At 34.8% G+C, this 24,769-nt stretch overlaps 1 protein-coding gene across 4 annotated transcripts in view; it reads left to right on the top strand.

The window, feature by feature from the left end:
- The window catches only part of GK (glycerol kinase), a 34,573-nt gene extending 10,677 nt beyond the window's left edge, over nt 1-23,896 (top strand). Inside the window, exons 7-21 of one of the 4 annotated variants that reach the window (XM_035316049.1) lie at nt 82-191; nt 299-365; nt 1,503-1,520; nt 3,689-3,724; nt 4,357-4,424; nt 6,013-6,055; nt 6,923-7,003; nt 8,709-8,787; nt 10,588-10,684; nt 11,191-11,275; nt 14,208-14,328; nt 15,584-15,727; nt 16,582-16,662; nt 20,226-20,296; nt 21,425-23,896. In XM_035316049.1, coding sequence (XP_035171940.1) covers nt 82-191; nt 299-365; nt 1,503-1,520; nt 3,689-3,724; nt 4,357-4,424; nt 6,013-6,055; nt 6,923-7,003; nt 8,709-8,787; nt 10,588-10,684; nt 11,191-11,275; nt 14,208-14,328; nt 15,584-15,727; nt 16,582-16,662; nt 20,226-20,269 — 1,074 coding nt within the window. In that variant the 3' untranslated portion in view covers nt 20,270-20,296; nt 21,425-23,896. Of the gene's footprint in view, nt 1-81; nt 192-298; nt 366-1,502; nt 1,521-3,688; nt 3,725-4,356; nt 4,425-6,012; nt 6,056-6,922; nt 7,004-8,708; nt 8,788-10,587; nt 10,685-11,190; nt 11,276-14,207; nt 14,329-15,583; nt 15,728-16,581; nt 16,663-18,158; nt 18,246-20,225; nt 20,297-21,424 lie in introns of all 4 variants that reach the window. The other 3 variants (XM_035316047.1, XM_035316048.1, XM_035316050.1) reach the window with 3 other exon arrangements.
- Nucleotides 23,897-24,769: the final 873 nt, after the last annotated feature.

The raw sequence follows: 24,769 nt of genomic DNA, 5'->3' as shown, positions 1-24,769 counted from the left end.
TGTGAAATTACTTTTTTTTGATAATTTGTTGAAGTAAATGTATCTTTTCATGTCAAATACAGGTGTGTGTTTTTTATTCAGTGTTTGACAGGTGGAAAGAATGGAGGTGTTCACTGTACAGACGTAACCAATGCCAGTAGAACGATGTTGTTCAACATTCATTCCTTGGACTGGGATCCTGAGCTCTGCCAGTAAGCTCATATTTTCAGTTATATTCTTTAAGTAGATTCTGTAAGTGATACGTAAAGAAACACTTTATCACTAACAATATATATATCTTCTTCTGTATTGTGTTCAGATTCTTTGATATTCCTATGGAAATACTTCCAAAAGTACGAAGCTCATCTGAGATTTATGGCCTGATGGTATGTTTTCTTGTGACATTGATCGTGTAAAAATACATCAATATTGATAGACAGAATTTTCATTAAAACTAATGGCTTTTCCTAGGCTGGTATCGTTCGGCTTTTTCTAGACCGGTATTGTTTGATTTGTGAGTAGTATGTTGTTATCTCCTGTGTGATATTACAAGTAGTTAAATATCAGTCAAAAAAGCAAAGCAAGATGGGGGAGGTTTTTGATAAAAGTAAGATAAGTTGTTGACAAGTACTTATTGATGTAGAAATTACCCATCAGATTGCAAAGTGTAATCAGTAGATCTAAAGTAATGAGCTTGCTGTTATTTAGGCACCGTATTTGTAATTCTTGTACAACTGAAACAAAAAGAAGTGAAAGTTACTTAATGATCTAAGAAGACTGGACAAAGTGTGTAATGTCTTATTCCCATATAACTGAAGGCAGAATTTGGACAGTTTCTGCGAACTGGCAGATCACAAGTGACACCTTAGATTGCTTTTTTGCCTTTTGTTTTAATAATCTCCTTTTGCAGTGTATATTGACATAGAACTTCAGTTAAAAAAAATAATGGAAAAAAAAAAGAATATTGTGAACTCTTACACTAATTGCACTGTTTCCAGGGGAGCTGTGAATGTAACTTAGGAGTAAAACATAATTTGTTATCATTGGCCTGAGGTTTCAGGTTTACTTTGATGTGTAGTACCAATTCTTCTGATAAAGTGACATCTAATTTATTCTTAAAGCTTGAGAATAGGATAAACTAGATGTTGTGATTTCACATTTTTTCATAGTATTTTGCCCTATTGCTTACTAAGAACATACAAGCATTTTTTAATTAACACAAATTAAAATTTTATTTAAAATATAATTCTAATTTGCCTGAAATGTAAGTACTTCAGCTAATCTGTCAAAAATGATGCCACTAGAAATCATTATTAACTTTTACTAATGTAAATGGTCAGATGAGAGTGAGCTGTATTAAGATGAATGAGTGAGGCAAATGAAATCCTACTAGGCAATGTGGTAATGAGAAAGGAGATACAACCTGGCAACTGAAACAGAATAGCTGGTCACTGGTTACTTTAAATTTGAACTTTTGTTTCTCTTCCTCCCATTTTTTTCTCATTCTTCCTTTTGCTGACTAGAAAATCTGTCCTAGCCTGGTGAGTAGAGGCTTCTATTAGGCTGACCACCTCTATGTTTTCCATTCTGTTCAGGGGCGTGCATTTCCATTGATTTGGAAAATCATGGATTAGTAAAAGCATGCTTTCTAGACCAATAAATTTGGCAACTATTTCCAAATTTGAGATATTACAGTAGGTGCTCATGTCAAAGTTACTTCTGAAGTGAAATCTTCATGTAAGCATTTGCTTTAATTTGTAGGCTGGTGAATATTTCTTTTCACAGCAAAGACAAAAATGCAGCTACTGTCTAGTAAATGCTGGCTGCCTCATTTTATAAATGAGGAAACTGAGCCATTTTGTCTACTAATATTCATTCTATTATATTGAAACATTAGATTAATGTCAGAGTTTTTAGTGCATCTATAAAATTACCTTAAATCCAGTCAATTGAAATGAGAATTAAAAAATAAATAAAAATCAGATTGGAAATGCACTTGCATGGCTTCACTGAAAATTCATTTTCACAATTCCACGAAGAAACAATTTTAAAGAAAGAGGTAAAAATTGTCAAGATGTAGATTTATTATGATACCTACTGCAAGAATGCAACTGAAAAAATACGTGGTAGTGTTTGGAAGAACTTATGTATGAGCCTTGAAATGTTGTATCTCAAAATGAGGCATCTGTCTTTGCCTAGTGTGTCATCACAGTCACTTTTTTTTCTAGTCACTTTACTGTTTTGCACCTTTTCATTTTAAACTTGACATAGGCTGCATGTTACACTGAACCCAGTTTTCTGTACACTATAATTTCAAAAAAAATTATCTTGAGTACTATTGAGGTGACATCAAGTATACTTGTAAATTTCCTACTCAATTTTAGGCATGAACTGCATGAAGCTGAAGTCCAATGTGCAATTCAACTCAGCCATGTAGTTTGTGACCCTTTCCTGCTCTATTTTAGGCATCAGCTGCATTAAGCTCAATTCCAATGTGCAATCAACTCAACCATACTGTTTACGTGATCCTTCTGTTTTCCTTTAGGCATTAAATCCTACTTCCTTTTTTTTTCCTGACTTTAAACCAACTTCAATGCATTTCTCTTTAAAGTGATATAAAAAGAAGAGAGTTCCAGCTTCTATTTACTGACTATAATTTAGTTAACACTAAATATGCTATCTTCGGTATTCGAATCTGTGCTTTTCGTAAACATAATTTAACATGATTGATGTATTTTTTTTCTCTTTTCCTAGTTCTCCCACCTGACTTTTATTCTCCCAGAAATTTGTCTTTATATGATGTATTATTTTTTTTTTCCTCATTTGCTCAATGCAACAATATGCTAGACAAACCAGAAAGTGTTTTTCTCCAAGACACTATCTCCTTTATAAATATCTTGTGGCCATCTTCCATTTCTCACTAGAGATTTTTTTCAGAATTGAAAGAAGCATTAAAATAATAATAATAATTAAAAAAGTCTCTTTACTGCTTAGACTATTGTCTGTGATAATCAGTTCTTGCCTTTTGCCAGACAGTACCATGATTCTGCCACCTCAGCACGGATTGTGGAAAAATGTTAACTGCATAAGTGATACATATGTGATACCATATAAGCAGCAGTGATATCACAACTTGCTTTTTTCTTCTCCCCAGCGTTTTTTTTTTTTTTTTTCAGCTTACCTACACAATGTCCTTGTTTTAATTCTTGGGTTATCTTTCATGTTTGTCTATAGCAGGATAATAGGGATATATTGTTCTGTTCTTTTTGTGTTTTTTCTTAGTCCTTTTTTTTTTTAATTAGAAGATGAATCTGAAGTACTGTAGGCTAGACTTTAGGGATCAAGGGGATGCAGACTTAAAAGTAACTAAGTTTAATTCGGTTTACATAGAGGATCTGTACCTTCAGTGAAAAACCTTTATGGCTTTGTGGTGTTTTGTGAGTTTGTTGGTCTGGTGTTGAAGTCTTTGTCTTGAAAACTGCAACAGTTTCTATTAAATAGATGCTATAAAGGCAATTTCTACAGTATTAGTGACACCGTTTTTAAGCAGCTGTCCATTCTTATATGATTTAGACTTTCTTTCATGTTTTGTCTGCATCCAAGATTTGCATCTCCTTGTTAAAATAAAAGTTAGCTTCTTTTTGATTGCCTGAAATTTGTACACACAGAAAGCTAATATGGAACTTTTCTTTCTCCTTTTGTGATTCAGAAATCTGGAGCTTTGACAGGTGTACCAATTTCTGGGGTGAGTCAACTTAAACTAAAATTCTGGCGTGGGAACCTGATAGATAATGCAGGAACATTTCTTCACTGGAAAAAGCTTTCAGATGATGATTTCCAGTTGTTTTTTTTTTTTTTTTTTTTTTTTTTTTCCTTCATATGAAGTAAATTTCCTATACATGAAGTAAATTCTGAGCTTGAATTTAATAATGAAGAACCCAATAAATTAATAAGGCCTGGCTATGGAAATACAGCTGTCAACTTTAATGCACGTCTAGTTATGTTGGAAACTTAGAATCTCTAAATAAATGAATAGCATAACAAATGGAAACGAGGTCTGCTTTATATATAATAGTAGTTCAGTGTATACATAATCCAGAAATTTGGGGCAGATTCCCAACCTTTTCTACACCATGCATTAAGATAGTAAATTTCAATTTTAAGTTGTTCACTGTAAGTTCCATGACACCTTTAATTTGCAGTTCTTACAAAGGGAAGACTAGTAATAAACACAGGTTATCTCTATGGATTTTTCCTTACTTTCAATTACCTGGGTGCTCCTAATAGGTTAGAGTCATAGTTAAATATATCTGTTCATGTTACTTGTTCATGAATTTGATTCGTGTGCAGACATTTGCTAATTTTTTTCTTTTTCAGTGCTTGGGTGACCAGTCTGCTGCTCTTGTTGGGCAAATGTGTTTTCAAGATGGGCAGGCAAAAAACACGTAAGTTACGATGAAAGTTGTAAGATAAACAGTAGGTCACTGTTCTGTTTTGAATTTAGTGCTATGTTCTCTTTCAGCCTAACTGCCAGATACTTTTGTAGTTACGACATAACTATAGCTCTACCTTTTGACTGTGTTGACCTACAAAATAAACAGTGTACTGACTTCTGAATGAAGTAGGGAAAATATTGAAATGGTTTGTGAGGTATACTTTGGAACAAAGTAATTGTGAGGAAATATCTCTGTGTGAAAGAAGGTTTTTCATTTTAAAATTCTCCAAAATACAGGCTATAGCAGTTGCTAGTGTAATGTAAACTGAGTAAGCTCAAGTTAAACAAATACGGGCAATGCAAGTTAGATTGCATAGACTACAATGACAAAAAACAGACAGTATTGCTAGATAGGAAAAGGCAACCTCTAGGTTGCTTTGCTTAGTTTTCATTCTGTGTCTAGATCAATATGGAGATTATAAATTGTTATTTTCCTAGCTCTCAGCCTCTTAGTTTCCCTTGTTTAAAACAGCTCATCAGTTAAATCAGGCAAATGGTGTAATGAAACATTCATTTGAGGAAAAGCTCTTTGCTTAAATGACTTACTGTTTCATTTACAATTGTGTGCCTAACAGAGCATGTAGGAATATACAGAGTTCTGGACTTTAACAGATTTAATTGCACGTTAATCAATACTTCTTGCTAATTAACCTTCATGTTATCTTTTATATTTGTACATGAATCTAATTGTTAGTAGCCTTGTATTTTACTAAAACAAACACAGTTCTAAGCAATATTGTCACAAAATATTTTTATTAAAAATATTTTTATAACACGAGAGACTTTTGGGAAAAAAAAACAAACTTCTAAAGAAAATGGTAAAAGTTAAATGACAGATGAGAATGATTAACCTATTTGTAGCATTGTTACCTTTTTTCTCTCCAAATATAACTGAGGATTGTCTCAGTACTATGTTTAAGTTGTTGATTTTCAGGGTGTATAAAATATTAAGAATTAATAATTAGTTGGAATAAATTAGCATGGATTATGAGTATATTGTATTCCTTTTATTAAACTGCATCTTTGTATGTGTGTATGCACACATACATGTGGTGTGGTCTTCAAACGAGAACCATGCCACTTTTAGAAATATTTGAACTGAATATGTTTAAAGAAAACCCTCTTCTTTGGGGCAGGAATGCAGTGTCTTGAATTTTCACCTTTAAAAGTTTGAATTTGATGTTTTGAAATATTTATTTTATAAAGTGGCTTTCATAATCATCTTAAATTGACATAAGTAAACACTGCTGCCCAGGATGAATTCATGTTTAGTTTTCAGCCGTATCTGCTCCTTTATAAGTACTATACAAGAAATAACCAAGGAGTGAGGTGTAGGTCTAGATTTTTCAGCTTCAGGCTGCATTTGAATTAATTTGGGGAGGATGATTTTATCATCAGTTAATGCTAACGTAAACTTCAAGGGGGAAAAAAAAAAGCGGTGTCTTTATTCTACACAAGGGAGCTATGGATTCAGGAATTGCAGTAATTGTTTATACTTCAAACATCCTTGTTTTAACATTTCTTTGCTTTCATGCTAGGTATGGAACAGGATGTTTCTTGCTGTGCAATACAGGTCAGAAGGTCAGTTGCATTTTTTAATTTTTCACTTGTTTTTATTGATCTTCATTTAAATACTTGAGTACAACTGTAAATTAACATTTCTTAAACTTATAAGCAACAATTACACTGCTAGAGGTAAGGAAAAATGAATATTGAAATATGAAAGAACAGAAAGTAAAAATCTGTTCAACGTGTTTCAGTAAGACTCCATATCCTAGCTGCAAAATGAACTTTTCATAGCAAGTTCCCTGCTTTTACCTTGTGTATGTTTCTTAACCTCACCCACAAAGTGCTGAGTCTTGTGTTACTTAACCACATGCTCTGTTTCTTGTCTTGGCTATTCTTTTTCTTCTTTTCACATTTTTCTTTCTATTAGTAGTTGAAAAAATAATACAGGGCTTTAGCTTCCTTCCTGTTCCTATCTCCTGAAGACCCCCATTTCTTTGCTATCTAGAGTCTGGAAAGATCTAAGGCAGCTTGTGGAAAAGAGAACTAAAACCAGCAGTCCAAGGGTTTTATCTTTGGTATTTATAGGATCACAGAATCATTAAGGTTGGAAGAGACCTCCAAGATCATCTGGTCCAACCATCGCCCTACGACCACTGTCACCCACTAAACCATATCCCTAAGCATTACATCCAACCTTTCCTTAAACACTCAGGGACGGTACCTCCCCAGGCAACCCATTCCAATGCCTGACTAAACTTATGTAACTTTTGTAGAGTAATTAATAATTTACTTTGTTTAAACATTCTTTATATATATATATATATGTATATATTTAAGTGAAGGTTTTGTCTCTTCTTCGTTATCATTTGCATATGCCAATTTAAATATTTTCTGCCTGTGTTTATGCTTCACCTTTTTTTTTCTTTTTTCCCTATTTAGTCTGTGTTTTCTGAACATGGTCTTCTAACCACAATAGCTTACAAACTGGGCAGAGACAAACCTGTTTGTTACGCTCTAGAAGTAAGTAGAGTAATTTCTTCCTCTCATGTTTTTGTTTACTTTTGTTTTCTAGTATCTTTCTGTAATCTTCAGTGAAATTATTCAGTTGCACAGAAATTAAAATAGCTTTTTGTTACATCTTGTATGCCTCAAGGTTTATGTGTTGTTTTGGCTATCCTACCTCCAATCTAGATCACTTAATCTAATAAAAATATTTCTACATTGCATTTCTTGGCATAATGGCTAAAACACTTTTTCAGTTACACAGTCTTCCAAATCTTTAATAAATAAATAAATAAAAATTCATACTAAGATTGTGTTTAAAAAGGACGAAGTTCTTGTACTAATGTTTCAACTATCCTCTATTAACAAAAAACATGACTTTTGTCTTATTTCATTCAAATGTTTTTTACTTCTAACTTAAAAATCTAAGCCAAATTTCTGGGACAAGATTCATCAAACAGTAAAGCCCTTTTTACCTACCTCAAAATCAGGTTCCTACCTCCAGTTCCTATGGTTCTCAGTTCCCCACACAACTCTGAGGATATCCAAATTCTGTAGAAAACTGGATTTTTTCATTCTAACTCAAGATTTCATTGTTCTAAAGCTCTGATTCTGAAGCACAGAGCCGCTTGGCACATATTTGGCACCAAAGCTTCTTTGGAATCAGTAGAATGAATATTCTTCCATCTTTGTTGTTCAATGGGCCTGATCTAATAGGTATTTTCAAGATGTGTACTGAACTGTCTGCTGCAACCGAGCTTTTGAAGAGAGCCTATGTTTTTCATGTCAAACAGACCAAAACAACACACAGGATTTTATTCTCTGGGAAAATAATTTGTGGCTTACAATTACTAGGATGTGGGAGGTTGTGCTCATTTCCTTTTCCTTCCCTAAGGAAAGCTAAGCTTTTTATTTGCCATGTTCTGGTAAGTATGGGGCTTTCATTTTATGAAGGTGTATACGAGGTTTGTTTTGATTTTAGTCCAGGTACTTGAAGAAAGGACTGGAACTGTGTTTAGAGTGATTTTATTTAATTTCCACTTGCTCAGACTTCTGTATGCACACTTCTGCTTCTTCCTCATCTCCAAGTCATTAATGATACTGTCTGAAGAAATAGCTTGAACAGCAGCTATTAAGCGCTCTTTCTTCTATGGCATCCATGCTAGAATTGTCTACAATTTAGTGGATAAGACACTTTGCAGAGAGGCAAGAAATGTGGATTCAGCCTTTTGTTTTAATCATCCCTCTATTTTATATCTGTAATAGCTAGCTGTTTAGAAAATACCCCTGTTCCCTTAACAGCAATGGTTCTGAATGAAAATGTAATGCTGCTTCCCATTTACTTGAAGCTTAGTCTAGTAGACTTGAAACTGATTTGTAGAGAAGTCCATTTGGACTTTGGTGTGAGATGGGAGCCATGACATTCATCTGTGATGTGATGGAACCATTCAGGGCCATTTGCTGAAGCAATAGAGTAATTTTACTGACAAATGAAAATGCCTACATTTTCTGTCTCTCTGGGCATTTGTACTTAGGCTCTAGCTATAATTAGTCTTATTTTTAAAATTAAAGCATTAAAAATTTAACTTGTTATAAAAAGAAGGCTGAGTCTACTGGACCTACTTGTTCTTAAAATAGTGAGACCAAGAAGATTGCTCACAAAATTAGGTAACTCCCCTCCATGAAAAATGGCATGCAAGTGTAGTGATTTTATTTTCTTCAGGGATCTGTTGCAATAGCTGGTGCCGTTGTTCGTTGGCTGAGGGACAATCTAGGTATCCTTAAGACTTCACAGGAAATAGGTGAGTATTTGCAATTTGGAGCTTTTAATTTTAAGTTTTCTTTTCAACTGTCTTGATAAATTTTTGAATTATGACAACTGCTTTATTGTTGAATAAAAGCTAAAAATATTAAAGTAAAGAAAAGCTGAAAGATACATATATTTTGATGTGTTCAAACGATTTGTTTTGCACCCATTAAATCACTACTTACTGATAGTTTTCACCGATATTTCATACAGCACATCACTAAGGTGTTTGAATCCCTTTGCCAACTTTTCATAGCAAGCACACACTCAGGAAAATGCTGCACTGCCGTACGGTTTCCTGACTTTGTACAATATTGTTTTCCAGAATCAAGAGTGTTTAAGTCTCTATTACAGAACCCAAAGCATATTAGATCATACATATTCTTTTCTGTCAAAGACATGACAACCTGAGGCTCTAAATATGCAATGATTTATGTAGAAGGGTTCATATCTACTGATGCAGAGACCTCAGTTTGCAAAGCTGTCTCTTAAAAAATTGTGGATAATGGCGGTCTGTTTTGGCTAAGAACACAGTAATCATTTAGTATTTGGGTTGCTGAGCTGAACTTAAAGCAAGCATGTTTGTGACATAAAAACTAGGAATGTACCAAATTTTGAAAAAGGAAAAAACAGCAGAAACATGCAACTGTAACAGTTTGAAAGTGACTGATATAAAAAGATTTTGGACTACAAAGTAACTCATTACATTTTTTTAAATAATTTGATATCTTATTGAAAAGTGAAAAAAGTAGAATTCAAATTTGACTTAAAGCTTCAAAGACTAAGCAAACTCATAAAACAAAAATCTATGAGAAAGCCTGACAGACCATATAGAAGAATATAAGCCACTGTCACTAGAATTAGCCAGTTGTTGAAACACTATAGTAACTCTTGGCTTCACAAGTTTGATTAGATCTTTGACAAGTAGAAAATTCACGAACTTTAATTTGTCAATGTTGCTAAAATCATGTGGGACTCAGTCATCACTTCTTTTTCCCTGAAGATGTCCTTTCTTCTCCCTTCAGTCCTTTATGGGGAATCTGTATGAAAGTACCATTTTAAAAAGACCTTTTGAATAATTTCCCTAACTTACTTCTCTATTGTTATGCTTTGATCAATGCAAACAAGAAATTTACAAAAGCTGAAAAAAAATCTACTTTCCTTTCTTGTTACAGGAAGGAGCTGCACATTAACATCTGTAGTTGGCTGTTTTAATACAACTTTTAAAAATATACATTTTAATATTGAGGAGTTCAGATATCTGAGGTTACTACTCAGATATTAAGAAACTTCACATTTCCTTGTAGTTGGATGTGATTATATTCTTAAGATGAGATTTTAGAACTCTAAATCCATTTGAAATTAATGGGAATTTAGTTCTTAACTCCCTTTGGTCTTGATCCAGTTCCACTTTCTTGCCTTGGCTTAAATGTAATTAAATTGTGACCTTTCGGAAAGCTTTGAAGGTAACGTTCTTTACCCATAGGATACCCTTTGAAAACCTCACAGAATCTAGATCAGAATATCAAGTAAATGTTTCTGGGGTTTGATTTTACATTTACCACAGCCCCCCCATGCCCCATCTTCCACTTATATTGTTGGATATGGACAGCTAGTCAAAGAGAAGCAGAGTAGCAGTTAGTTGCATATTCTAATGGTACATGGCTTGATTGCTTTTGTAGCTACCTAACATATTCTGAATATTTTCCCTATTTAATAACATCTTTAAGTGTCATTTTTTAAGTGTTAGTGCAGTTGTAAAAAGCTAAATATAGACTGTTTGTGTGTGCATTAGAAAAACTGGCTGCAGAAGTGGGGACTTCTTACGGCTGCTACTTTGTGCCAGCATTTTCAGGACTGTATGCACCGTACTGGGAACCCAGTGCAAGGGGGTAAGGTTCTGAATAAACTACATTTCCAGGAAGATTTAATTATTTCATAAATCCTTACAGGTATCAGATTTTTTTTCCTTCCTTTGGTATGTCTGGATACAACATTCTCTGAGGTATCTTCATGCAACCACTGTTTCTGTTTTGTATTTAATCTGTTCAAAACAGCAACTGCTACTGGGAGAAGGAGGATTAGCTGACTCAGCTACTCATCCTAACCACCCCCCCCCCACCCCCCCCCAAAAAAAAGGAGGGGGAGGGGCACAGAAAACATTTGGGTCAGGAAACTTCAGGACACTGAAAAGTTTGTCATGATAACAGCTTATTACAAAAATGAGGGAATTCAGATTTAAAAGAAACCAGCTTTTTAATGTTAAGAAGCAGTCCTTACACAATGGAACTGACTGAGACTTGAATTAAAAGGCCTAGGTCTAGGATTTTCTAGTAAAGATGTATGCTCTAACTCTTTTTTTTTGTTTGTTTTGTTTTTTTTTTCCTCTATTCAACAGTATTATCTGTGGCCTTACTCAGTTTACAAATAAAAACCACATCGCCTTTGCTGCACTAGAAGCTGTCTGCTTTCAAACACGAGAGGTAAAAGCAAATTAGTTCATAAATTCATTGTAAATTAGTATGAGAACAGTGACTAACTCTTCAGGAAGAGAGAGGATTAAAAAGATTTAATGAAGGTGATCACATGCTTCATATCACACTTCCATGCTATTATTTTCTTTACATGATGCTAGTGTTGAAGGATTGTTCCTGTGAACATAGCTAGAATGATCTGGTTGGGTGGTACATTATTTTGGAGTGGCAATCATAACTTTTTATCCGCACTTAAAATAAGGTGAACATATTAATGACTGTTACGAGAGGCAGAGCATGCAAACAGTAAAATGACAAGGCCAATGCCATAACAGAAATGCTATATTGGTTCTACAGCATAAGAGACTACATTTTATATCACCTGCTGTGACAGATATGGCTGATGTTGCTTTCCGTAAGAACAAAAATTATTTAAATTAAGAGAGCAGCAAACATATCCAGGGAAATCTGCATTCACTTTTTGCCCACATCTCTTTTTGCATTTGTCAGCATTCTGCAAAAGCAAACCTACATTCTCACACAATAAATTAATCCTTCAACCAAATCAAAGGGCTTGATATCGGTATGTTTTGAGCATTAAAATCTTTATATCACCATCTGCTACCATTTTATGCTCCTTGTGTTCTATACAAACACAGGACAAAATGAAAGTCATAGCCCCCAAAGGGTAACAATGAAACTTTAATATGTTTGCATGTTTTAAATTGATGTTATTTAAACTTCTGTGTTTTAAAATAATCCCCACCTGAAACTGTGTGAGATGAGGAAAGTAGCTTGTTGTTTATGTAGCGATGATGAGTAAAGCAAGAAGTATTCCTGTGGAAAAAAGACAGCTAGAAACTTCACCAAGGCATCTGCTTTTGAAGCTGTGTTAACAGTCTCTGAGTCCTCTGAAAGTCATAGAAGGAGCTTGGAAATAGCAAGCTCTTAATTCTGATACTAGAAGTCAGGGTAAAGTTACATTGAACTGAAGTGATAGCCTGGTTTATTTTCTTGCTCCTATATTTCCTTGTCTCTTCTATCCATTCCATCTCATGTGACAGCTCAATGATCTTTCCGGGAAAAAAAAAAAAAAAAAAAAAAAGTTTTGCTGGGCTATTTTTCTGCTGGATTAATGACCTCAGCTGCCTTGCAGAGGATTGTAGCAAATGTAAGAACAAGAGATAGAATGTGTCTTGGAGTAGCAGGGTGAGGAATAAAGCTTTCAAACCTGAAGGTGAAAATAATTATTTGAACTTACCTAACTCTTCCTTACTTCCTTATTCTTTAGTCAATGTACTTACGTCACAGTGGTAGGAGTGCCTCATTAGGTCTCTGGACGTGCTTAAATTAGCAGGTTAAGTCCCACAGATGAGCATAAAATGTACATTTTCAAGGATACACTGTTATTTTTGTCTTCTCAAAACCAAAGTTATTTTGGTTTAATTCGATTTGAAATGTAAGTCTTTTGTATCTTTCAGGAAAAGACTCAAAATTACTATTCATTGGGTTTTTGTTTGGTTGTTTTTTTTGTTGGTTAGTTGTTTTTTTGTGCCATCCAGTTCGTCTAAGTTTCTGTTCATTTTTTCTCCCAAAAGTTCCTTCCCTGTGCAGACAGATGACCCTTCTTACATTTTTTTTCCTCTCAAAAAGTATTGCAGAAAAAGAAGTAATTTTTCAGTTCTAAGAGCTGCACACTGCTGTCGTTAGACAAAACTTACCTGGACACCTTGCTCTTAATCTAACTACCCTACAATAGTGATAGCAGCAGCATGATCATAATTAGTTTTATTTCTTCATCACCTTCTCATTTCTAGCTTTCTTTTTGCTTTTTAGTCTCTACTTAGTGCATAGTATGATTCAACATGCTCTTGCAGAGTAATAAACAAAATCAGAGCTTCAGCAGTATATGTAAAGCTAAGATTAAGAGGCACTGCTGAAGTTCTGAATAGTTAAAAAAAAAAAAAAAGCAGATGAAATTCAGTATAGATGAGTATAAAATGATGGATGTGAAGAAAACAATCTGTTGGGAAAAGTACTAGCTTAGTACTGTTAGTAAACTTTCATGCTCTGCTATATATCCTGTATTCCTGGTTATTTCTAACATTGAACAGTGCAGACCCATGTACAGATTCTGCTACAATGAAAACTGGCCTTTTACCTTCTAATTTATAACTGTTTTTTATCTATTGGCAATGCTTTTAGTTCCTTGTTGACTTACTGGGAATAAATAAAATCTGCTGGATAACCCATCTCTGTATAGTTTTCTGTACTTTACCAACTTACATGTTTGTTCGTTTATAGAAACATGTTGAATTCCAAGTAAGGATTGTGTAACTGGGCAATTTGTGAACTGCAGAATAGCATAGAATGCACTGTAGTTTCTTTTTTTGTGGTCTGTGTATTTTGCTATGTCATTTAAAGCTGAGAAAAGCACACTTACAGTAATTCAAATAAATTGAAAAATGACAGAGAAAAATCATTCTGCACTATTTAATGCCTATCATCAAGTATTATATACCGACATTAAAAATGTAAATGAGACATTTAATTGACTGTTTTTACAAAACCGTAGAAAAAAAAGAATATTCTCCATGTAACAGACAATTGTAGGATAATGCTGTGTACTTCCTTTGTTAGCTTTAATGAAGTTTGTAGTGTTCATCAGTTGTTGTTTTTTTCCCAAAAAGTTCTTCTCAGACTGTATATGCAACGGATAGACTAGGTATAGAGAAACATTTCCTACACTAGGATTTCTGTGATAAATTGAATGTACTTGCTGTATATTAAGCAGAACTGTGTTGTCACTACCTCTGTTTTGGCCTCTGGATGTACAGCGAAGGAGACCTACCTGCTTAACACTCCAGCAAATACTGACTTATCAATGTTTTGCATTTGGAGATTTTTCTGCAATTAAATTGTAACATATATGGCTCTTCAGATTTTAGATGCAATGAACAAGGACTGTGGGATACCACTAAGTCAGCTGCAAGTAGACGGAGGAATGACCAATAACAAAGTTCTAATGCAACTCCAATCAGACATTCTCTGTATTCCAGTAGGTAAGATAAAACTATGACTGTTTTCTTTTTAAAGCTGAAAACGCTGTTCATTTGTAATGGCTAACAAGGGCTGTTTGGATGGCTTTTGTTGTTGTTGTTGTTACCGGGATTTTCTTAGTGCTGATAATTTGTTTTTTTTTGGCGGGGGAGGTGGGAAGGGTGTATTTTGGTTTTGTTTTGTTTCCAGAAAAGAAGTATCTAGGTCTAGCATCAAGTTTTGAGGTTCATTTTCCTAGAGCATCTCTGACTCATTTCTTGTATTGAGATATTGTAGCACTTTGATGGCATTAAACTTTAAAGTTGTCATATCAATATCTAACCATCTAACAGTTTTAAAATCAGTGAAATTTACATTGTCCTGCAACATGTCAGCCCTAAGAATCTTGCTCGGAGATAAATCAGAGCTTTGCACCTCCACTGCTATTCTACATAAACATGTGAGCCCCTTCAGCAATAGCAAGCCAGTGGAAAGTTTTTAACTCTAGAGTTACTATAGTTTGCCTTTAATAAGACATAATGCACATGGCTTAACCTGTCAGTGCTTAATAGCTAGCACTTGAAAGGATGTGATCAATAAAACCTGCTTTTAAGGGATTCTCCTCTTGAAGGAGAAAAGCAGGCAGTTGTAGAGTTGATAGCACAGATTTACATCCTGGAGGTGGTTTGGTCTTTTATAGCACCTGTGGAAGGCAAACCAGCTAGTAAGTACAGGTGTGTATCCTCTTTTGAGATGTCTTTTCTAACTATAGATGCTTTTAATAACACAGTGTTTGGAACAGGAAAACAACATGGGTTGCTTAAACAGTAATCACTGCTTTGGGGAGGGAGAGGACAACAAAATGTCATATTATTAACAGAAGTACTCCAAGGAAACTGGTGGTGGTCAGTGGCCTTGCACGTGGTATGAAAATGGGCAATTACGTGATTCATAGAACCATAGAATGGAAGGGACCTTGGAGATCATCTAGTTCCAATCCCCCTGCCATGGAAAGGGGTGCCACCCACTGTTCAATACTGAGAGAAGCAGTGATCTGAGGTATTTCAAAGATTTGGAAGCCTCATAGTTGAAGTTAACTTCATAATCATTTGAATGGCAATAAAATGAGGCTTGTAGTTGGTAAACTGAAGGGAAGTTCATATAAAAGTTATAGGAAAATATGTGTCAGTCTAGATACATATGTAAGTCTGGAGTCCTTATATCGTCAAGTTGACTTTCAGTAAAAAGCATCGTGGCCTTCTCTCTGATTTACTTCAGTAAAGCCATCAATGCCTGAAACAACCGCTCTTGGAGCTGCTATGGCAGCAGGAGCTGCAGAAGGAGTTGGAATTTGGAGTCTGAATCCTGGAGATTTGACAGCAGTGACATGTGAACGGTTTGAACCACAGATAAACCCAGAAGGTAAAACCCATTAACGTTCTCCAGGAACCTGTGAACTCTTGTTTTATGTTCAAAAGATCAATTTTATTATTTGTTGCAGTCGGACAGACCAGTATAAATACAGCTGTATGGAAATATCCTTAAAAATGTTAAAAATCAGCTTGGTAGCGTTAGGTTTAGGAAAAAGTGCATTCCACTTGCTATTTTGTTCATTTATTGACTAGTAGGATCGGAAAAAGGTTAAAACAACATAGCTCCATAAGGTAATTGTTTACTTAATGTGATGGGTTTTTTTATGTTGTTCTGGTGTTTTTTTGTTGTTGTTGTTTGTTTGTTTTTTACTGAGAAAGATGTCTCCTAAAGTTCCTGTGCATTTTTCAGTTTTCACAGACCTAGAAAGGATAGACAGAGTATTTTGGTAGACTCCTAACTTGGCTTTAAAAAGCCTACACTGATCATTCTTTTAGTTAACTTTTTCATCATTCTTAAATGCTTCTAGAAACAAAAAGCATGTACTTGACATAATTAATCCATGTGCAAGACATTTTTGTCTTTTCAATTATTTCTTGTTTTTGTAAAGAACTTTGCCTTAACATTCTGATTATAATTACTGCTATGATCCCTTCTTCAAGACAGTATTTTCAACACTAAAGGGCTTATGCATGAATAACAATTGCTTCATTTTGTCCTACTTGTATATCTTCTAATTGGAGAACACACAGAGAATTGTTTTTAAAGTTTATTTCTTGTTACCGTGCATAATTGTGTTATTATATATTTTTTTCTTTTAGTTAATTTAAAACATTTATTTAATGCTTGTAGTTGTATTCATAGGCACTGACAGAGTTTTCTCTTTGCTGATTTCTCTATTTCAGAAAGTGAATATCGCTATGCCAGATGGAAGAAAGCTGTGATGAAATCTATGGGCTGGGAGACATCTGAAGCTCCTTCAAACGGTAAACCAGACATTAACACAGGTCAAATATTAATTAGCTAACTAGCCTAGTTAATTAATCTTGAGTTTGGTGACCTTTTCTGTTCATTCTATCTGTTGACTATTCTGATGATTTGCAAATGATTACTTAAAAAACTGTGGAAACAAAGCAGGATATAGATAGGTCTTCCTCTTGAAAGGAGGACACAAGCAATATCTTGTAGGTCTCTAAAATAAGACATTAAATCAAGACTAACTTTGGGTTCTACAGAATAGCAATGATTTACAAAGAGAAAAAAATCTTCCCTATTAAAGAGATACAGCTTAATTCTACAATGGTGCAGGAATTTTATAAACTTTCTTATATTCGTGTTGAAAAAAGAGGAAAGTTTCATCCAGTGATTTTTCTTGCTGTATCTTGGCTTTATTGTTTGCTGTATAGGAAGGAGGGATTGCTAACCACATCAATACCTGCTTGACTAACAGCTAGAAGTTATAACAGGAAGCACTGCATACACCTATTGTTCACACACAGAGAATATACGTACACTTTGAGGGACTAAAATAAATGTTTCTTTTGAAGTAGAGGACTTTTCCATTTATCAGGTTTGAATAGTCTGCAGTCTTCTATGATCTATAATTTGAGTTACTATTTCAGGATAAGTTTTTAGGCCTGAATCAGCCTACAGCAACTTCTAGGCCTTAACTTTCATTTTGTTTCACTTTTAACGGAAAAACTACTGAAAAGATTAAGAATCTTCAGAATGTAACCCTACCCCCTGAACCCAAAGCTGTAGCCCTCGAGCTGCATAAAGTTTCTTACTTTATTGATGAAAACTAAAACTAATTTTTTTCTTTTACTATCTTGTATGTAGATATAAGTATTTTATTTAACAGCGTAGTTATACAAACAGTTCTCTCAAGGATGCTTGGAAGGGAAATTGGTAACTTATCACGCATAACAAGATTCACATCATGGTTTAGTTGCCTTATATCTAAATGCTGTTATGTATCCCCAAATCCCAAGTGCTTGATGTGTGTATTATTTATTATTCTTTATTTCTTTTTGAAGCTTAGAATATCTGCCTTGCAGAAAATAAAACTAGATCTTGTTCTTCAGCTAATGTGAAAAGGGTTATGTTTATGAAAATTTGACCTCACTGATTATCCGCTTTAACACCAGGGGAAGAATGCTAATTTTCTTAGTTGTAGCTTTGAAACTGTCCTATGCCTGCTAGGAGCATTTTAGATTGGAGAATACTAGGAATGGTATCCACTTAGATAGTTCTAACAGTGGAATTTGGATTTGAACTCTTATTGAGAGCTTGTTTTGAGTTAATTTGGGGGGGGGGGTTGCATGAACTTTTTCTATTTTTTTTCTCTGCAAATTGTTTTAGTTTTTCTTGCAATTGTTATTTTTTGCTGTTCATATGATTTTTAATACATATATTGCAATTTATATATATATTTCTCTTTTGATTTGCTTGACTGGAAACATCTTCCCCTCGATGACATCAGGTGACACTAGTATCTTCTGTAGTCTGCCCTTGGGTTTTTTTATTATGAGTAGCATGGTAATGTTAATCGGAGCAAAGTACGTCTCAGGTTAGTTATTATTTGACCTAGATCACTTTAAAAGCTATCTACACTAGTTTAAGTGTTGTGGTTTTTTTTGTATTCCACTGTTTATTTTGAGCAAAAATGACCGATGCTTTTTGTTGTTCATGCACACAAGTGTTTAAGGGTGTTTAGTCACATAGTACCTAAGGGAACAAAGAATGCTGTCTTGAAATCATTTTTATGTGCTGTGAAATTCACGATTGTTAGATGCATGTGAAACCTTGGACTATCCTCTCCCTTTGTCTAGCTATGCCAACTGTACACAGTTTATCAAAGGAATATAGTTTGGGTAGTTTGGAGCAGCCTAGCGGAGTTTTGCATTGCCTGCATTACAGTGCACATTGCAATTAGAATACAGTTCCATCCTTTGTCTTTTATTTCTTCTCACAAGATTTTAAGTTATTTAGAGGATCTAGTCTAAATAAAGGCAAGACTTCTCTTCTGTCCCTGAAAGGCTTTGTGTATCTCCTCCACCTTTTTTCTGGCACCCTTGGAGCTAGTATATGGTTAGGAATCTTCATCTGCATAATCTACAGAATGTTCTTTTAGTACTTTTCTCTTAAAGGATAAGTTGAATTCATTTTATATAAAGAGAAGAGACACCGGTAAACCTACCTACAAAAACTGGGGAAAGGAACTGTGTGCATATGCAATGAAGATGCATCTTCAACCTATTAATATGTTTTATTTTAAAAGAAAGTTCTTACTATGGATGGATGATGGTGTTAGTTACTGATGCCAGCAGTAGGACATTGTAGTAAGATTACTTGTATGGTAAGAAGAAGTTTCTATGGTGATGTCATTTGTTCTTTGCCATTGTGTTTCAAGATTTCTTTCCAAGGAAAATATTTTACAGCATAGCCATTGTTGCTTCTTAGTAAGGTTTTTTGGAGTTATTGTTTAGTTTTTTGTTGTTGTTGTTTTTGTTGTTTTTTTTTTTTTTTTTTGAGGGGTGGGGTATTAATTAGACAGACAGGTGAGAACTCTAGCATGCTCCTCTGATAATGTTTGTTTCTACTCATACTGCCTGAATTAACCGTTCAATAGTAATTTTCCTTGCATGGAAGAGACTGTCTGAGCTTATAGGAGAACTAAAATCAAACTAAACAAATGCTGATTAAAAGTCTCACTGAACAAATGGTTTGACATTGATGTACTAACTCTGAAATACATCTGTGAATGAGAACTATCTTGGTTATTAAATATAACATAAAACCAACTGTGAATAAGTGGGTAAATTTTTAACAAGCTGAACTAAACAACTTGAATATTAATTCCAGGTCAGGTTCTCAAGCACATGGGGGATGCCTAAAATAATAGGAAGATCAATATCAAGAGGGCAGATAAGCTACTTAAATTCCAGGCTTAATGCTTTGTAAAAACAACTAATCAGTAACCTGCATATGTATCTAAACTTACACTATGGGAATTCGTAAAAACAGATTGTTAGATCTTTTTCTCCCTTCCCTAAGCTTGCCAGTGTCTTTCCGCCCCACAAGTGGAAATCATCTTGGCTCACTCTTACCTTCAGAACCCATCTTTGCCCTTGTTTTCAACCAGTAACAATTGAGGATTTTTGTTATATTCTTTACATAGTAAAGCTTGGGGACAGGAGAAATTGCAAGAAATTTCTAGCTTTCCTGTTCTTTTTTTTTTTTTTTTTTTTTTTAAATTATGGTGTCTAAACAAGAATAGCATTACTGATGATATGTACTGGTTGTAGTTTTGCTCATCTGTGTGTTAGGGTAGAACATGATATGATATATTGAATTTGTGTTGCTAACTGAAGCAGGGCTGCATCACCACCACCACCCACCCACTTACACATTTTCTCTGGTAAATGCCCTTTTGCTTTTAAAAGCCAGAGCTAGTTGATCAGGCTTTCCTTCTAACTTTGGTACTGTAACTCCATTAATTAATTTGTTCCATTTTATCTCTTAACAAAACAATGGAACTCCAATGCAGTCATCAGTATAGTAAGTTTGAGGATTGAATCTACAGAGGATTGAATTCATCCTTCATGTGCTGAAACAGCAGTAAGTCTTGCATGGCAGCAGCGCTGTTGTTGAACATGTCTCTGTAGGTCTGGGCCATGCTTTTACAGCTGCTGAAATGTGAAGCAAAAATCTGCTGTGGCTGAACAGAGAATACTAACATAGCAAAAACCTGTTTAGGGATCTGCTAAACTAACTGCCTTTTCACGCAGCACCTGATGACAGAATTTAAAGAACAATACTGTAGTTCATAATTTCATCAAAATCAGGTCATTTACTTGCACTTTCTTTTATGATCTTCTTTCTTCTCCCCAAATGGAGAAAGAGTTAATATTTTGTTTTATTTCACTATTAAAGCAAATTGTATGTAGCAACTGGGGTCCTTAGGTTAAGATTCTGCGAAGTCTTTCACACTACTTTCACACTACAGTCTTTCACTTTTGTATCTGGATACCTGAGAGATTTCAACATATTCTGTAGCTGTACTTTTTTGGGGGGAAGTGAGGGTTAAATTAAAGTGACATTATATTTTATTAGACTCAAATTTAAAGAAAAGCCTTAGCATGCTTAAGTTGGCACCTCTTTAATGAGGTATAAAACCAGAGGTTTGGCTACACATGGGATATTATGCTGCATCTGGGATATAATGTTCTTTGACCTTATTCTCACAAAGCAAGGTATCGGTGCTGATAGTAATATCATATGCTTCCTACTAAAGTACCCTTTTGTTGTCATTGTTTTTAAAAATCTGTTTTTCTCTTAAATTCCTTGTGTTGTGACAGTTACTGCTGAATTGCATACTAATTTACATATAGCAATCACAATGCAGTTCTACAAATCAGTTGTAATATTTCCAAAATTTCTGAAAGCTGAGCTCATACTCATGAAAAAAATAGCTCAGTGTACCTTATTTAATTATTCTCCTTGTTAAAAGTTTACCCATCTTATTTAGTGTGGTTTCTTCTCTTTTGCTGTAAACACGTCCCACACACTTAAGTGCTAGTTTATACTTGCATTTGTGTCACAAGATACATATAATTTATAATTGCATTAACTGAAAACAAAAGATGGTTATTCTGAATTCTTCCTATTGCTTAGCTGTGTTATATTGTGTTAAAATGGTTTAAAGTAAATTCTATGTTACTAATGCACGTTCTTTCTCATTTTAAGGTAACGATAAATGAGACTACATGATGGACTCTCTGGACACAGCTGACGTTTGTTTGTTTGTTTCATTTTGTTTTATTGTTTGAAACGATTACACCACCAGTGTGATGATACTACCTGTGTGACTAAATTCATTCATGAATACATCTGTTGTCAGTCCCTGAGCTACCTCCCTGTGGTACATTGAAATTTAAGTATTCAGCCCTTCACTACTCTCCTCCCTTCCCCATCAACTCCAACTGCGCTGGAGGCCTTTGTGTGGACTATATCCCGTCATCCCTTAAAATTTCACAAGCCATGGCTTTGTTTGAGAAAGTTGGCATAAAAAACCCTGCAACTTCTGAGGTGACTTCAGATGTTTAGTTAAACTTTTCAGGGGTTGGTACTTTATACAACACACTGCAAAAAGTTAAAGATGCACTATGGGACTTTGTAAACATCTTACAATTCTTCCAACTGCTGTTAATTACCGATCATACATACGTGGTTGCCAAAGATGTTTTATTTTAGTCACCTCTGGTCTGAAATACCTTCAACGGTACTAACCTTTTAATCTCTAGCTCAAAATATATTATTTCGCTGTAGGAAACATTGCCACTGGTTTGGCAATGAAAAAGTTGCTGATATGGTAAACAGAGCACTATTGAAATGATCAATTGAAGACTTAAAAAGTTTGGTTTGGCTTCTGGCATATGTAGTCAGTTTGCCTATTTTAAGTATTTAATACACTAAGTCTTGTAACTGTACGTTAAAGAGGTAGGAGTAAATGGCCGTTTTGGTTTAGGCCATGCTTCATGTTCTTGCCCTTTTGTGTTTGTTTTGAAAGACAAATTTGATACAGCATGCTATTCACAGGACAGCTTCTTTGTCCTCAGTAACTGAAAACTCTTAAAATTACTCTGTACGGTATACTTTTTCTTGACCAATACTGCATATATTCTGTTGTCCTGCTTAAGGGTATTTTTAGTGATTGTTTGTTAAAATTTGAAAGTTGAAGCTAGCAGTTTTTCTTAAGGAGGGTCCACTCCAAATTAAATATCAGTGCTTTAGTTCTTGCTGTCATTTAGTATACCTCAGGGACCAAAATCTCCCTTTCAGTTTCCATGTCCATAGTTTTAACAGCAAGTTGTCACAAAATATGCTGGGACAACCCAAAACCCTGGCTTGGAATTATAAGCACTTGGCACCTGAAACTGGCCATTTGGAGTTCACAGGCAACAGGAGTGAAAACAAACTTGTGTCCACTTTGAAACTTTACATCTTCCACAGGTAAAGGAGTGAGGCAATAATCTTACCTTCAGCTTTCGTGTTTGTACCAACAGCATGACAAATGCCAGCCTTATTGGGTAGGTCAGAGAAAATGTATTCTTGTATTGTGTCACTGGATCAGTATAGAATTATAGCAAGATTAAATGTGGGAGCAACATGAAGAAATTCAAAACAAATTACAAAGAGGTGTTTAAATGCACTAAGTTAAAGGGAGTGGTTTTTGTGTGTTCTTAAAAAAAACGTCTTTGAAAAATATTCTTTAAAAGTTTTTCTTCGTTTAACTAGAGGCTTAGTTTTAAAAAAATGTTAAATATATGTTTGTCTGAAGCAGTGGTTTGCACAGAAGTTCAGGTCTGTATGATATATTTAATATCAAATGTATATTAATTGCCTTTTTATTATCAAGTGCAATGACCTTTGAAAATGTGACTTTTAATTAAGTTAGAGAAGGAACATTTTTCCTCCTGTGGTTGCATGTGTACATTTAACAGAAGGGATTTTTGTGCACAAGTGAAAATAGAACACCAACATTCAAATCCCTGATCTTGTATAAGAACTCAAATGTGAGGTGTAATAATTAAAAATTCTGAGTTTTCCAGTTTGTATTGGAGAGGTGAAGAAAGAGTGAAAAATGAACATGAACCCATAGGAAAATCTTTATACTCCCTACCTTTACTCTGAGCTGTCACTGATTCCATTTTACACCAAGGAAAAGCAGCCTTCGGAGCACACGGGGCAAGGGCAGCATACACCTCAAGCACTGGACTTCTGAGTTTGACTTCTTGCCAAAAACACTGAAGTACTGAACCTGGGAATGGTTACTGTTAAGTGTTGCCTTTGCCAGTGATGTATGTGGCAGGGGAAAAGGTAGCACATAATAAGTAGAAGGAGGATTTTTTGCTGCTTTTCTGATATATCTTTTACCGGGAAACACAATTCCTATTACTTTTTCACTGAGTAAATATCATAATTTTATTTTCAATTGCTGTTGCAAATATTTTTTAAGAATTTCACACCACTGTTAACTTTCTACCAACAGTTGAAATATATTGTAAATTGGGGTTGGGGGGGGCAAACTGTTGAAAGTTAGCTTTTTGTGAAGCTGTGATTTATTTTTTCTATAAATTACCAGATTTATAAATTCTTACTTGAGACATGCATTAACTTGGTATTAAAATGCCATAAATAAATTGATCTAAACTGTCACTTTATTCTTCCCTGTTATCTTTCAGACATGTTTTCATTAACGTTTATTACACAAGACATTAGTATACATTGAGGTATATTAAACAATAGAGCCCCATCTTTAAGTATCACAGACACATGCTCTAAGTTGCTCAGAGGTACAGATCAAATACATCCAGCAGTGCATTCCGGTGTTCAGTGATCTATTCAGTTTCGAGGTTTTATTAGAAATGTCTCCCATTTTCATGAATGCAGAGGGACTTGAGGAAAAGCAGGAAGCTGCAAGTAAAATGGTGAAAGGGAGTACAATCCTAACGCAGGTGTGAGACGAAGGTTTCAAACAACAGTGGTGGTGGCACTGGGCCAGCTGGTGTTTAGTCTTACACCATTCCTTGGTAATTGACACAGATTAAAAGGTCATTATGAGTTGGGGCTGGGGCTGTACATGAAATAGCACACCCAGCAGTGTTTTCATTCTAGAAGCACATGGTAAGCACATGGTATTTCTCTTCTTTTAAGAAAGTAGCATGGGGGTACGCATATATGTGCAGGATGCATTTATGGAGTGTGCCTGCCAGACTCGTTTTTGTTGTCACTGTGTAGCTCCCAATTATACTCTACACATCTGCTGCAGCATAATTACACCAAGGATACAGCCTTCATCTATAGTCGTTAGAAAGTGTTTCATTCCAGGTGTCAAAATCAGTTGTGTGAGTCATATATTTAAATGATGGTTTCTATCAGCACAGAAGCTTTGGGTAGCATGTTATTACTTAGTATTGGACAACATCTGCTTGTAAGGTTCCAGACTTCCTTTCACGTGGCAAAACTGGGGCCTTGCCCTTAGCTGCACTCCACAAGAGCATACTGAAATTTCATGAATATTAAGAGATG

Source organism: Oxyura jamaicensis, chromosome 1, assembly GCF_011077185.1.
Source record: "Oxyura jamaicensis isolate SHBP4307 breed ruddy duck chromosome 1, BPBGC_Ojam_1.0, whole genome shotgun sequence".
NCBI lineage: Eukaryota > Metazoa > Chordata > Aves > Anseriformes > Anatidae > Oxyura > Oxyura jamaicensis.
The sequence above is the reverse complement of the archived record's forward strand: the minus strand, read 5'-3'. Positions and strand labels throughout refer to the sequence as shown.